Source organism: Pteronotus mesoamericanus, unplaced genomic scaffold (genome assembly GCF_021234165.1).
Source record: "Pteronotus mesoamericanus isolate MK-2021 breed Mesoamerican mustached bat unplaced genomic scaffold, CSHL_Meso_final contig_2, whole genome shotgun sequence".
In the NCBI taxonomy this organism is placed as follows: domain Eukaryota; kingdom Metazoa; phylum Chordata; class Mammalia; order Chiroptera; family Mormoopidae; genus Pteronotus; species Pteronotus mesoamericanus.
In genome coordinates, this window is record NW_026555084.1 from 2,076,650 (window position 1) to 2,092,760 (window position 16,111).

Here is a 16,111-nt window from a genome sequence, read left to right on the forward strand (position 1 = left end):
CATACATACAAATGTATATATGACTACACTTACATTTTAGGAGACAGTGTCATATTACCTTAGAAAGAAACAGTGATCAATTTCCTGCTACTCTTTTCCCTATGATCTTACTAACACTAGTATACAAGTCATCTTAATTTTGTCAGTATGATACACAATTTGCAACTCCTAGGTTTCTAGTGCAGGTAGGCACCTTTTTTATATTTATTGATCTGTATTTACTAAATTGCTTGTTCATATTCTTCCCCCATTTTTTCTTTTGGGTGACGCCTATTGGTTTGTGGAATTCTTTATATAGCATTAATGTTAACCCTTTTACAGGGAGACATATTGCAAAACTTTTCTCTTGCTCATCCTGTAGTTTGACCATTGCTGTCTGTTAGCTTTGCTTACCATATCTTTCATGGCACAAAACGATTTTAATTTGTATGTTGTCAGATTTATCAGACTTCTTTACAATTATTGGATTTTGCATCTAGAAATCTATTCTCTTTCCTTTCAAATCAAAATGACAAGAGATAACAAGATTCAGAAGCTGATGTTTCTAAAACTGTGCTCTATTGGGACACCTTTGTCCCATCAGATGGTGTTAGGTATTCTGTGGGGGGAAAGGGATTTGCAATCAAATAACGTGGGGAATGTTTGGTTTAAGCAAAGATAAGCCAGTGAGTTTATTTTTATTGCAGAGCTTCTCAGAATTTTTAGATACCAAGATGCACTGTGACATTCCTCTAGGCAAGTAGGGTTCCCCCTAGCTGGTCAGGCCACCTTTACTCGGCAACACCAGAGAGAGTGAGCTGAAGCAGCCTCCTGCCTGCAGGGCTGGGCGAGCGACAGAAAGAAGCGGAATGAGGTGAGGACAGGCCGGTGGGAAGCGATGCGGGGTATACCATGCACCCGCCATCTGAGGAATGAGTCCTTCTCGTTCACTTGTGTTGATACCACACCAGCCAGGTCAGACGCATCTGCGGGCTGCCTGTTCACTAAGCTCTCAGAGACACCAGAGGCTGAGTAACAAGCCCCCAAAAAGGCTGGTCCAGGTGCTTCTATCTTTTACTCATCCTCAGCCCAGGGAACACAGAGCTCTGGGCCCACAGAGAGGGGCTGGCCCCTGTGCCCCGGCCAGCGCTGGCCCGGGCTAGGCCCAGTTCTTCAGCCTCAGACCTCAGCATCTCCATGCAGGGTAGAGGGGAGTGATGCAGAACAAAGCACATCATGTGCCTGCTGTAATGCCCAGCGGGCAGTGGGCCCCCCAAAGTGGGTGTGCTGGGTCTCTCCTCATGTTGCCCTCCCCCACCCCCAAGCATCTGCTCTCATTCCCTAGCACCTGGACAAACTATGATGTGTACTCATCATGTTCAAGACCAAAATGAGAGAACAAAAGAGAAACGAACCCTTTGTGAGTGGGGCAAAGCCAGGACTTCAGGTCCGCAGCAAGTCGCTGGCTTTCAGGGCTGGGGGCATTTCCGGGCTGGGAAGCGAAGCTGTAGACAGCGCGCACCGGGTCCTAGCCCACCTCGGCCTCCCAGTCCCACGCTCCAGCCGTCAGTGAGGAGTGGGACAGGCTGGGAGAAGGACTGCTCCCCAGCTCGGGGCTGGGAAAGAAGGAAAATGGGCAGAATGGCTGTCACCCGGAGACCCGGGGCATTACCAGCTCAGCCGGACAGCATCATCTCCCGTCCCATCCCGGCGGCCTCACGGAGGAGCGGCAGGCCAGTGGTCTTCTTTCCTCATGGGGAAGCCCATCTCGGACGCAGGACGTTTGCCAGGTCGTCGTCACAGCCGTCCCCTCACGGCACAGCCCCAGCAGTAGGGCCCTGTCCACTGTCCCCGCTTCACACGGCCGACACACCCCAGCAGGGTGAGAGCAGGCAGGCTCCCGGAGGCAGAGCAGCCCATCCCAGAGACCTGTGGGGCCCCGCATTTGTGGCGTGTTTCTGCGGCCTGGGAACTAGAAACAGCTCCGCTCCCTAGATCTGAGGGCCTCCTGGGAACTGCGCTGCTTTACTGTTGCCATTATTTTCACTCTCATTAATATACTGCTACTCCACATAAAATAATGGTATTGTGTTATTCCTTTCCCTCCATTGTATACAATCCTATATTATATGTAACATTTAAGTAAAACACAGAAGACTTGTTTCTGTTTGAATATATATGTGTATATATAATAGGAAAATACATATGTACATACCAGAATGATTAATTATAGGGTTTTAAAACAGCACCTGTTATTGGAAACATTCTATGTGTCAAGTACTTTTCATGCATGATCTTGTTTTACTCTTACATCTGCTCCGTGAGTAGACACTGTCATCTCATTTTACCAATAAGGAAACGACGGCACTGAGGTTGAATAATCTGTCAGAAGCCACATAGCAAGGCTACGTACATGATTCTGCTACTGCCCAGGCTGTCTTAGGGAAGACTTCTATCTCAGTTAGAGGGGAAATTTCAATAAGGGAGAGGAGGCTGATCTGGCGGAGAAGGGAGACAAACAACCTTCCTCTCTTTATGTCAAAAGTTTATTTTTAAGATTTTATTTATTTATTTTTAGGAAGAGGGGAAGGGAGGGAGAAAGAGAGAAACAGAAACATTGATGTGTAGGAGAAACATCGATTGGTTGCCACCCGCACGCCCCCAGCTGGGGACCTGGCCCACAATCCAGGCATGTGCCCTGAATGGGAGTTGAACCAACAACATTTCAGTTTGTGGGACGATGCCCAACCCACTGAGCCATACCAGTCAGGGCATGACAACAGTTTTTGAAAGAAGGTACAGTTTTTCTGACATCCCTTAACGACCTTCCTCGCCACCGACGTGGGAGTTGCAAGAATAGCCACCCAGAAAACACCTGCCAGGTCATTACCATATTTAGCTGTGTATAATACGCACTTTTTGGCCAAATTCTTGAGGGAAAAATAAAGGTACACATTATACAAGGGTATAATGATTACACACCATGGGTATAATAATGGGTACAATAATCCCATGTATAATGTGCACAAAAACTTGGGTGCACATTATACACAGCAAAATATGGTAATTTATCATGTGATATTAATCATCGATTCTGGACCCCTCTGCCAGAGGCCAGGTGGAGGAGCCTTCAAGAAGACAGCCAGACACAAGCCAAGCCATGCTGATTTCCCCGGCCCAGAGAGAAGTCACAGGAGGACACTTGAGATGATTGCTGTCCCTATGGACTGCACCAGAATCGATAAACCCGGGCTGCTAGCAAACAACAAATGTTTAAGAAGAACAACAACAACAACAAAAACAAAACTGTTGCAGTCTCTCACACTCAAAGGGAACTCATCTTCTGAGTGTTTCCAGACTCTCCCCCTGCCTCTGTCTCATGAAAACGGAGAGTGCCCAGTCTCGGTGCCAGCAGACACGGACGCCCAGCCAAAGAGCACACCTTGCATGCTGATGCAAGATCACACAGGAACACTCGACTCCTTCCTCATTCAAGGGCTCAGACAGCAGTCCCATCCTGCCAATTTCCAGCCCTTTTATTTTAGCTAAGTGATGGGCAGCCAAGGTGCATGGGAACCGGGCAAACAATGTCACAGAAATGCAGCACAGCATTGATGAGGGGGAGGCGTGCCACTCTCTCAGGACATTCAGCCTCGTCACTCATCTTTCAGAGAAAGAGAAGGGAACAGGGACCGACGGGTTCTGGAATCCACATGTCCCCATGCTTCCTGTAACCCAACATTTTGCTGGCCCCTGAGGCTCAGCAGGAGGCAGACAGGCGCAGTGTTTCGAAGGGCTGAAGAGGCAGGCTGCCCGCGTTCAAGTCCAGCTGGAGCACTTGTTTTTCTGCATGTCCTTGGGGAAGCTAATGCTATGTGCTCCAGTTTCTTTGTCAAGAGAATGAAGGGAATAAAGTTACCTATGTTTTAGAGTTGATATGAAGATTAATATAAAAATGTGAGTTATCAGTATAACCCCAGCAGCCTCATTGGAAAAAAACTTCGTCGTTCCCAAATATTAACCCTAAGTGCCGGGTATACGGTTGCCAAGGGGATGCAATTAAAGAATCACTTAAAGATCTGATGTGACACTCTGGGGCCTGCTATTAAATATTACATCTCACCTCTCCTACCTCTGGGGACTTGGTGTACAGCCTGTCCCCACTTCTCAAGAAGGGACCACTTTCTTCCCTTTGTTCAGACATTTGAACATTTTATACCAAATAACAATGAAAAGCGAGGTTTAAAAAAAGAGGCATCCTTAGTTAGCTCGCCTTCATGGCTACAAAGGAAACATCAGCCCATTTTTATGTTGTTTATTGCTTATCCACCTGGCATTTTGCCAGAAGACTTGGCTCTTTAATGAAATGATCCTTTGGTTGGTTGTGATTAGGACTCAAACTCTGGACCTACCCATCCTGGATTCGAATCCCAGACCTGTCACTTCCTAGCTGTGGTTAAGTTACTCAACCCTCTCTAGGCCTCTATTTCCTTATCTGTAAAGTAGAGATAAGAGAGTACTTGCCTAATAAGGTGGTGGTTGTAAAAATCAAATGAGCTAACAATATACGCGAAGTTTTTAGCTCAATGCATGGCACATGAGAATTGCTAAAACATAAAATGGTGGAAGCTGGTATTCATTCTTTTGTCCATTGAGCTGAAAGATATTTGAGCACCCACTATGTGGTGGTTGCTGATTCAGATACTGGAGATGTCATTAGAGGGAGCCCCTTCCCTCCTGGACAGCCTAGCGGCGTCATTAGTATGAATGGCAATCTTAGTGGCCAAGGAAGCATGTCATACAATGTGAGCTATTCGTTTACTTTAACTCAAACCACCAAAATGGAGCTTGATAATGAATCATGCACCTAAGGGCGAATGGGTTAAATGGTCTGCACAAGGTCTCCAGAGGCCCCTTGCCCACACTTGAGCTGCATCCAGTTCACAAGTGTCTGGTGCTGACGGTCTCGACCTGCCATTGGTGTCACCAGCAGTGCTTACAGGCCTGGCACACAATGGGACTTCCAGTGCGTGGCCCATGACTGAAAACCCATGGAACCTCCTGGCGGCACCCATTTCTTGTGGCTTAGAGAAAAATATTAACTTTGGAGTTAGGAGACCTGGGTGGATTGAAATCCTAGCTTCACCACTATAAATAGGTATAATTTGGGATTAATTATTTAACTTCATGAGCCTCCTGTGGAAACCGAAGACAGTGATTCCTAGCAGATCTCTGGCAAGATTGAAAATGCTGTGCGTGAAAGCCCAGCTTCATGCTGAGCATATGGTAGGTACTCAATCTGCGGAAGGTGTTTTTAATGCTCCTTCTGCCCTCTTTGGATGGCTGGCTCTAAATTCTTTGTAGTTTTGGGTGAGCTGCTGCCATGACGATGCTGAACAAAGAGGAAAACTACAGAAAGCCATTTACAAGAGTGAGATGAGCCTTAGAAACGAGGGGTAACTTATTTAGGTCCCAGAACTCACAATGGACAAAGCTGAGATGAACCAGATCGGCTGTGCTCTGAACAAGGCAGGCACGAATTAGGGTTTTCACCATAAGCCACCAGCCAGCTGGAATTGTAATATTTGAACCACAAATGTCAATTACTGGCATTTTTACTCTCACTCAAAACTTACGACAGACATATCAGGTTGGCCAAAAAGTCCGTTTAGCTTTTTCTGTAAAATAAAAGACACATTTTTCATTTTCAGCAATAACTGTATTGATTTGGATATTTTGAGTATGTCATCTATTTCCTGCTATTGGCTTCTAGTGGGTGAGGGCCAGGGGCACATCTTCCAATGCATAAGACAGCCCCACCGCAAAGAATTATTTGGCCAAAATGTCAGTAGTACCAAGAAACTGCACAAATCACTTTTGACTCATTCGACCAGTCACAGTACCTTCTCCATATAATGCACAAATCGTTTTTTGCGTTTCAGTTGCATTTTTACATTTCTTGAAATAATAAAGCATAATATGTCAAAAATGTTGCTTTTCTTACATCTTCAATATTTAAATGGCTACACAGAAATTCACCAATTTTGATGTTCTTTTAAAGTCACACTGATGTGACAGCTGTCACTAAACAATTGAACAAAATTGTTTCAAATGAAGTTAAAAAAAACTAAGCACTACCACAGCCATTGTATGGAAAAAGCTGAACGAATTTTTTGGCCAACCCAATACTAATAGATCACAGTACCCTCTTCCACTATACCCCAGGCAGGCTCATAATCAAGACTTCAGTCATCTGGTCGTAGTTCACTAGGTAAAAATTTGCCTTTCTCTTATGTAAAGAGAGAGAAAGAGTCAGTTTTATGGGTTTATACTCCTTGAAATTTGAATCTGTGTTTCTTACTCTGATTGAATCTTGAACGTCCTACCACTGTTTGGCCTCATGTGACAGGATTAGGAACACAAATATAACCTTCCAGATTCCATTCTAGGAAAAGGCCCTCAAAGTTCTGTTCTATTATAAGTTCAGGAGGGAGAGATATAAATGATTATAAATTATTCCTATTGAACTATGTAACAGGCTCTATATATCATGATTTACATTACTTCATTTAATCTTCTAAACTAGACACTGGGCTTCTGATTTTACAAAAGGATAAGCAGAAGCCCAGGAAATGGAAATGGTGTGTTCAGCATTATGCACCCAAGTGTGGTGCCCGATTTCCCACCCGGGTCTCTGGTTCAAAATCCAAGGCTCTTCTGCCCGTAGCAAATGTTGGTGTCTGAGAAGCTTCCTTGCATGCCCTTTGCTGACATCACAGGGCCCTGACCGAGTCTCTCCCCTCATCTGCCCACTCCTTACAACCCAAAACAGCATCAAATTATCTTCGAATGGTACTTTTCCTCCATATTTGAATAAGACTTTAAATTCTTCTTTGATAACTTTTCAACAACCATACAAATAGGTAGAAAGCATCATTGACTTTATGTAAATCCCTGAAGCTAAATTTGGCGCTTAGAGCAAGTTAAAAAAAAGAGATGAAACTCCTTTCCACAGCCCTGGGGCAGAAACCCATGTGGAGAAATCTGCACAGTCTGGGCCAAATCCCAGGGAAAATGATACATTCCTCCATAGCTTCCCAGACAACAAGGACGTGGATAAAAAGGCTTAAGCCAAAACCATAATAATCCTATTAGTTCTCCACATTTGCATAAGGTTTTATAATTCGCTCTTTTTCACACGGTGTTCATTTAATCCTCACCCACACAGTAAAGTTTTACAGATGAGGAAAACGAGACACTGGGAAGTTAAAGGACCAGCAGAAGGCCATACAGCTGGCAAAGGAAATTCTTGTTGACTTGAGCCTCCTCGCTACTGCAAATAAAGGCTTACCAGCTCACCTTGGCTTCCTTCCTTCCTTCCTTCCTTCCTTCCCTATCTTCTCAGCCCCTCTTTGTTCCTACCCTGAAGGCAAGTATAGTTATGACGTCTTCCTGAAACAGCCTCTCCATTCAAAGGCGGACCTGAGTGTGGGTGCTAAGAATAAAAAGTGGGCGATTTTCAGAGACTGCCACCTTCACTACTGTCAGCAGGAGGAGCGGATCAGTTTTGGCCTACTTCCTTCCAGGAGGCAACAGCGTCAGAGCTCTTTTAAAAGAGGCACAGCTACCTTCACGGAAAACAAACCATAAATGTGCTCTCTTCTGCCCTAAGGAGTCCTTGGTCTTTAGGATCCTTATACCACGTGGCCTTCCCAGGCCTCCCATTAACTCGAGGCTGGGAGTTCAAGCAGAAGTAGACATTATCTCACCATGCAGGCTATTTACAGAGTGACCTAGGGAAAAGACAGATGATTTTCGGAGTGTAAACCAACCTGCAAAAGGATGGTGGTTTTATATTGACTTTTCATCAGGTTGTTGATGGATTCAAAGAGCCGTCTCATGGATTCTTCAAACTCCATCTGTTCTTTGCCTTCGTAAAGCCTGAAAGAAAACACATCTGGGTCATTTCTCAAGCCGACAGGCACTACCTTTGAAAGTGCATGCCAGTCAGCCACAAACTTCATTTAAAATTGAAAAGAGAAAAGAGTGGGCAAGGGGGACTGAGGGGGAGGGAGTTCATTCAGCAGGCCCCGCATGCATAATCCACTGGAGGGAAAAGCCTCCCTCCACCACTCCGAACAGAAACGCTCCCGCTGACTTGCATAATAAATCCGCCCTCACAGTCTTAAACCCTGAACAACCTCCAAGGAATAAAGCTTGTCCAAACCAAGAGGACATTACTAATTTCACCCCTACTCAAGAATCAGAGGAAAGATTGTGGCCAAAAGATTTCCAGAGTATTGTGCAAATGCCAGGGAGAAATATTTTCAAATGCAAGATGGCCCTTTCACTCGTCATGTGAGTAGGAACACGCTTGTGCCAGGTCAGGGCCTTGCTTTTGCTGCCCCGTCACTTAGGAGCATGGTTATTACCCATTTAAACCCGTTGTTCCTCTGACTATAAAGGCCCTATGTTGTTATCATTAAAAAATGTACACAAACCAGAAATGCATTACTCACGAAGTACGACAACTCATTAATCTTACCCAGGGATCAGTGACTGTTAACATCTTGATGGATATCCTGACAGGTTTTCAAGCTGTGCTAATGTACACATGTGACTTTTTTATGGAAACCACCCTCTGGTATAAAATCAGCCTCCAGACCCCCGAGTCTTATTGTTCTCTTGGCCTGAACTTGGAGTGGGGTTCAGCCCAAGGCCTCTCCAAACAAGCCTTTATGGCCCACCGTGAAACGCCCACAGCCTAATCTGTAGCGCCCTGCGCAACACACAGAGAAGATGGCTTCTGTCCCCAGTTCAGATAAAAAGCCTCTCCTGTCACAGCCCGACATAGTCCACACAGCCGCCTGCTGCACTTTCCTCAGATAAAGCGCTGACACGTTAACAGGTTGGTTTGCTCTGTCAACACAGGACAGCGGCCGTCACACAGCCGTCTCCGCAGCATCCCCACCTGGCCCCTCGCCCCTCTTCTCTCTTCTTCCTGCTTCTCCTCCACTTCCTTTCTCTGTGAGTGCACTCTTCACTCCCTGCCCTCTGTGGGGCCCTATGTTTATCTCTGCTTTTCTGTCTTTAGTCACTCTGTCGCTCTCTCTCTTTTTCCTGACTCCTTCCTAAAGTCCTCCTGGAGTTAAGACGCTTAAGGGTAAGCCAGTGCTGAACGGTCCGGCCCATTCCCGGGACCCGGCACTTGCTGCTGACTTTCTGGATGTGAAGCTCGAGGCCACAGAGACATGGCCGCGAGAGAGAGGAACCAGGAGTCCTGAAGCCGCTTCCCTCCTCTCTCTTCCCCTCCGACTGCCCTCTATCCCGTCCTACACCACTCACCCCTGAGCCTCCCTGCCCTGCTGGCGCAGGGATGTCCGACGCACAGAATGGGGTTCAGAGCAAGCCAGCTCTGGGTTCCAGCCTCCATTCTGCCCTGTACTACTAACTGAAGAACTGATTAGTAGTAGCAAATGTTGCAGAACATGACTCTGCCCCGGGGGGGAGTGGGGTGCGGGCAGGCAAGGGTGTGTGTGTGTGTTTATGAAATCACCCTTACAACACACCATGAAGCATTCTGGGTAGCAAAAATGCTGGGAAGCAGCATTTTATAGGTTGACAAAGATTAAGCAATACATCCAACGACTCCACACCAGAAGTGATGGAGCCAGAATTCAAACCTGGCCATCGATCAGCTGGTCTACCACTTTGCTCTCTGCTTTACTGCCTCTCCTAACTCCTATGAGCCTTGGCTTCACACCTGCAAAATGCAGGCGGTAGCGCTGCATCCAAGGACTGCGAGGAGACCTGCTCACAGCGAAGTGCCGGGCACATGCCTGGCCCTGCGAAGCTAGGTGTCGTCTTGCTGTTGTTAATTGTGGGTGCAAAGCATAATTTTGCTGTCATTTCCATTGCCTGGATGAGGACACAGACAACTCTCAAGGGGTTGGAACTTGCCCAAATCTCACCCAGGTGGGGAAGATGGGACAGATCTGGCAGGGAGAAGGGAGGATCCTAACTCCAAGTGGCCGTGGCTTCCCCGGGAGATGACACGGCTAGTTTTAATTTGTGCCCCAGCTAAGCGAACGGAGGTCCACCCCCAAGGCTTTTCCCTTGATCCATTACTCTTTCCTCTAATCACAGCTGCCTAGAAGTCTTTAATGAACAGCATCAGAGTCCCTGTTACTGACCTATCATGTCCCCTACCCACATCTAATACCCAGATGTGGCTGCCCACAATGGACGTGTCATTGCTTACATGTACATGGCCTTTCTCTGTAAGAAATACTGGGGACTCTGCGTGCGCGCGCACATGTGTGTGGGGAGCACCAAGTCCTCTTCCTGGGAACCACCCGCACTGCCCGCCTACCTACACTCACACCCTCCTCCCAGAATAAATAGTCTCAGGCAGCTCTGCCTCTAATATTTGTTGGTTCGTTTTTTATTTTCAGAGAAACATAAAAATGGGCTTTGTCTTTATGACGGTGCTCCGGTGGGAGTGTCTGTGAGCCTCTGCTGAAGGGGCCCTTGAGGTTGCCCTGGTCCCCACTGCTCGGCCAGGTTATTTAACTCTTCCCAATAACAACCACCCCCTACCTTTTTTTTTTCCTTGCTTAGACTAGCCCTGGTTGAGTTCCCTGCAACCCCTTCTAGTCAGAGCCCTGCAGGTGGGACGGACTTCTAGGGTCTGGACCGAGAGCTGCGGGGAGGGCCAGCAAGCATTAGCTCATGCTTTGCATTGTACAGACGAAATGACTGGGGGCCAGAGTGGGGAAGTGACTTGGTCTTACTGTTGTCTTTCCAATGTCATTTGACCAGAGGTGGGAAGGGAGAGAGACTTTTAAGCCGTAAGACCAAGTCAAGGCTTTCCACTCAACTTTATGCTTCACGGGAAACGAATTTAATTTCTGCCAGCAAGGCGTGATTTGCTCTAGGTCACAGGCAGTTCCAGCGGGGTAGTTCCAGACCTCAGGATAGATGACACAGATCTCAGGAGGACAAAGCTGGGGCAGTTGCATCAGTGGGAACCCAAACTGCTCCCTGTTAGTCACGTCACAAGTAAGTCCCTACTGCAGGCCGCGCTGTAATCCCTAATATCACACTGCAACACCAAACGGCACCAGCCTACATTTCCCAAAGGATGAAAAAACAACTCTATGGGGAAATGGCTTGCATTTTACACTGGCTTCATCACTAGGCAAAATTGTTGAAGTCTTAACAGCCCCGTGTTTTTACTTGGTGGGAATGAGAGAGTTGGAGGAAGTGACTGCAGTTGGTAGTAAGAAAGGAAACAAAAAGCTGTATCTAGTGACCAGGACCACACCATCCTGGTTGTGTGGCTTCAGACCAATGTTATCTCTGAAGCCTTATCTTTCTTGCTGATAAAATGGAGATAGAATGCTCTATTGCAAGGTGAAAAAAAAAAAATAAATGAGATAATGCCTTTCAAGTGTTTAATAGTGTAGCTGGCAGTTAGTAAGTGTTAATTAAATAAATATTAGCTATTTTTATTGTGTTGTTGATTCCTGAGCACGAAGTGACCATATTGGCAAACTTCCTGATCTGAGCATACATAAATAAAAGGAATATTTTGAGGAAAAACTAAGAAAAAAATACATACGGGTTTTGGACTATATGGAAGAAATAAGCTGACGATGAGGGGGTGGGCACTGTGGGATCTCCTGTGGGAAGCCTGAAGTGTGGAGAGGGACGCTGCTTCCTCTACCTGCAAGTCTTTAAACGCGCCCTTGAAGTCAAGGGCACAGCAGATGCAGTTTCAAGGTCCTTTTTTAGCATGTGGTCTCCGTTACAGCTTCAGGAGGGAAGCGTTTGTCCTGGCTTCAGGATGCCTAGAAAGATGCCTCAGAAACCAGCTGATTCGGCCAGCAACCAGATTACTGAAGGGCCTGAAGGCCCTGGTCACAAGGAAAACTGGATCAGCCTGAGAGGCGCCGGCCGCGCCGGGACACGTGAGTGCCCGCGGCATCCCGCTGTCCTGCCACCGTGGGCGCTGGGGCCCCCAGAGCTCGGATAAATATAGCGACGCTCAGCTTGCATGTGATTCATTGAAGAACACTGTGCACAGCTGAGCAGGTGTCAAATGCAAACGCGGCCCTGCAGAGCCTGTGCAATGCTTTGCACCACCTCTTCCACGCAGGCACACGAAGCCTCAACTGAAAACAAGGTGCCAACCGCAAGTCAGACGCTGGGGAGAGCAGCGCCTAACCACGGTGTCCTCGGGCTGGGAAAGGTTCACTTTAGAGTCCAGGGGAGGGGGTTTTCCTGGCATCCGGCCCCATTTCCTTGTCCACACCTCAGCCTCTTCCGGTTCTGCCGAGCCACATCCTCAGGCATCCTGACTTCCTCCCCGTCTCTTTCAGGCAATACAGACATTTCAGTAAGACTGCATAGCCTCCACTCCCTGCTCTGCCACTTACTAGCTGAGTGACCACGACTAAGTTTCTTTGTCATTCTAAAGCTCAGTTTTATCGTTAGAAAAATGGCACTGGCCCCATAAGGTGGCCCTACAATCAAATAATGAGTATAAAGTGATTAGCACAGTGCCCAGTGCATAGTAAACACTCAATAAATATAAGATATTGTTAAATAGCATCATGTTTTTCTTCCAGCTTTACCTGTTTTTGCCTCCTAACCCTTAAGGACAAAGAAATTGGCATCTTCTTTGGGCAGGGGCTGGATAGAGGTGCACAAAGTGGGGTTGGGGGGAGACGGGGCGGGGGAATGAGGACATCTGTAATAGTGTCAACAATTTAAAAAAAGAAAAAAGAAATTACATGTTCATAAAGACAATCACTGTACCACTTATTGAGCACTCCAGGCGCTGCGGTGGAGACAGGCATAGGACTCTGTCCCTGTCCCCAGAGAAATCATGAGGTGAGCCCACGGGAACATCATGTTGAAGCGATAGTGCTGGAAAAGACTCATGAGCCAGAGGGTCCCCTTCCTGATTCGCCTCTTCCCTGCACGGTCATTGTCACCATCCCACACTGCGCGATACTAATAAAATTTTAGTAGCGTTATTGAGCACTCCCTACGGGTTCGACACTCTGCTAAGTTCTTGGCGTGGATTAGCTCATTTTGGTAGGAGCTGTTATCTCTATATTATATATAAGAAAAGAAAAAAAAGGTTTAAAGAGGCATGAACGAGGGGGCTAGAAGCGCGCGGCTCTGCGGGCACCCCTCAGGCCTCAGCAGCAGCAGCACGGCCAGCTCCCCCACCCCCGCCCGCCTTCCTCCCGGCAGGCGGGGAACTGCCCCCAGGATTAGCCCCGGGCCCTAGCTTTCCTCTGTCTCCCACACCCAGTCACATCTTTGCCTAAATGCGCTCTTGGCAAGACACAGACTTGACTCATTTTGCAAGTGCCTCGGAGCAAGACCAAGTTAATTGGAAGGTTTTTAAAATGAAATCTGTTCTAAGAATCTCCGTGATCTTACATGGAACTGAGCAAAACTACTCGAACAATGATGCCACGCCATACCATTTTGTCACCTTGCCACACAACTCAAGATCCTTTGGTGCCCCCAAATGTGATGCTAGGCACTGGAGGAATACGGTGGAAGGGAGGCCGCTTATTTAATGCATTTTCTTGGGCTGGCGATTTTCAAGCTTTTTTTAAATCCCAAGGCACACATAAACTAATTATTCTGCGGCACACCAAGAAATATATATGTTTTGTCAATCCGACAAAAACATAGGTGTAATTTTGATTCGTTCACACTGGACAGCTGTTGCTGTGTTAGCTGTTGTCATTTTTTTATTTGACAGTAGAAGGGAAAAGAGGTCAGTGCCCTGACAATATAGTTAGGTATCACATGTTTTAAAAATTCTTGCAGCACGCTGGCTGAAAATCGCTGCCTTAGATGAATGACACGCACTGCACACAGCACTGAGTGCGGGCTGCCACGGCGATGGGGCACAGCAACGGAGGCTTCCCTGTCCGAATGTTCCATTCGCTCTCATCACCACTCGTTTGCCTGTCTTCTCCACTTGGGTATAAGCTCCTTGAAGGTGGAGATCAAGGCTATCTATGCCATAATATCCCCATGCCTAGCAATAGGTCCCAAACAGCAAAAGTGGGTCATACACAAACGTGTGAACAAAGGATACATTATTAAATGAATGAACCTCAGTATCTTCAATATGGCTGTACAGAATTGTCTTATGAATCCAGAATTTATTCCAGTGAAGCTAACTCCAATGGTAACCAAACAAGATCTCAAGGATGGTATAAATAGTCATCTTCAGCTATGCAGACTTTATTATTATTACCTTTACTGGTAATAATAGCTGCTAATTACTAAGCATTTGTCATGCACCAGGCCCTGTACACTGTATATTAACTGTACAAGGTCACCCAAGTAGTAAATGACAAGTCCGAATTTGAGCCCAAGAGTGTGTGGCTCCAAAGGTCATGCTTCTAACCACTAGGCAATGCTGCCTCTGGGGAACAGAGCAAAGTAAGAGCTGACTGCCAGACTGGAACAAGTTGGGTGGGCAGTGAAGTATTATTTGCCCTCGGGATGATGTGATGGGACTGTGAAGAGAAGCTAAATGACTGGCTCTCACACTTTTCTGTTCAAGCTCTAAATTCAAGGTGACTTGGCTGGTGCTTCTACCCCTGAGCCAATAATTTGCTCTATTAGAGTAGGTGTAAATTAGTGACTTTACAAAAAGAAAGAACCATTAAGCCATTAGTGGTTTCAGAACAGTAATTACTCTGAAAAATTCACACCACTCTAAGATCAGAACCTACCTACCTCTCAGCTTCTCCCCCTCTCTCTCTCTCCCTCTCTCCCCTCACCCTACCCACCCTGCCCCAACCTGGGATGAAGAATAATTATAGACAAAGGGGCTGAGTCGATCTGAAAATCATCCTTGCATTTATTGATTCTACTTATAGGAAGAAACTATTCAGTGCACTCAGCAGGCACATTTAAGTCAGAGCAATAGGGCTGTAAAAGATTCGTGAATGAGAGAGGGTCTTCTTCCTGACTCACTTCTTTCCTCCATGGTCATTGTCACCATCCACCCCTTCCCCTAACACCATGGTCTATGTACCTGAAATAAATAGGAAATTGTAGATTAAGACCTGGAATTTTGGTGCAATGAGCCTTGAGTGAGCTATCCAGGTGGCCAGAGAAATCCTCTTTGCACAGGTAACAAAGTTGAAATGTAAAGCATTATTCCATTAGAAGAAAAAGCGTGAAACTTATCAGAAAGGGACTATGTAAGGAAGGACTTAGGACCACTACAGTGTAGCCAGTGTGAATTGTCAAGTAGCCTTTGTGGTCAAGAGAACTCGGTCCAGACTTCATTTAATTGAACACCAGCAGCAGCCAACAGGCTAGGCTCAGACCAGCTCCTGGTACCAAGCCTTTCACCAATGACAAAATTATTTCTATTTGAGCTGGTACTTTTCCAGATTCTGACATTTGAGGGGGGATCACCTCTTAGCATAAAGAAGTTTCACTGAACAGTCTTCTTCCTGTAAATCACCCCAGGTAAGAAAGGTTTGTAGACAAAAGGGAAAAAGCCAAACTCAACCTGTGAGGATACTGCTTTGAAAAGTGTCTAGAAGGAAACCACAAAAATTAATGCAAGCACTGAAGAAAAACTGCCTCAGGTGGAAGTGTAAATAGCCTAAATTTAAAAAATTGAAGTTAACAATGTGGAAGAAATGAAAGAAAAACAATCCATCTAAAACATTCACTTTACTTTTAAAATATGGCAACCCTGTGTAATAAATTAATAGTAAGTAGGTAACAAGATGCCAGCAAACGCCTTGAAAAGAACTCCACGTTATGAATAGAGTGTGACGTGTGCCCCATGCCATCCTTCATCTGACTGAGAGGAGCTGTAGCCTTCAAGTCATTTGGCAAAAACTAAGTTGCATAATTTTGCACATAAGTGAATTTCTCCCATTAGCATGAAAAAAAGTATTCAGAGTTTTCCCCCCTCAATATAATTAGAAATAGAGTGTTCCCAAAACAACTTTCCTAATGATAGAAACACACACACACACTCTCTCCCCTTCTCTCTCCCCCGCCCCCCGCCCTCGGCTCCCAGACATGTAGGGAGTGACACAGACTACATTGCCTATGTGATAGA

General features: G+C 46.3%; 1 protein-coding gene across 1 annotated transcript in view; it reads right to left on the minus strand.

Annotated features, from left to right (window-relative positions):
• The window catches only part of DOCK2 (dedicator of cytokinesis 2), a 358,186-nt gene that overhangs the window by 260,899 nt on the left and 81,176 nt on the right, over positions 1-16,111 (minus strand). Inside the window, exon 23 of the mRNA XM_054568066.1 lies at positions 7,812-7,920. Within this exon, the coding sequence (XP_054424041.1) occupies positions 7,812-7,920 (109 nt within the window). The remainder of the gene's footprint in view (positions 1-7,811; positions 7,921-16,111) is intronic.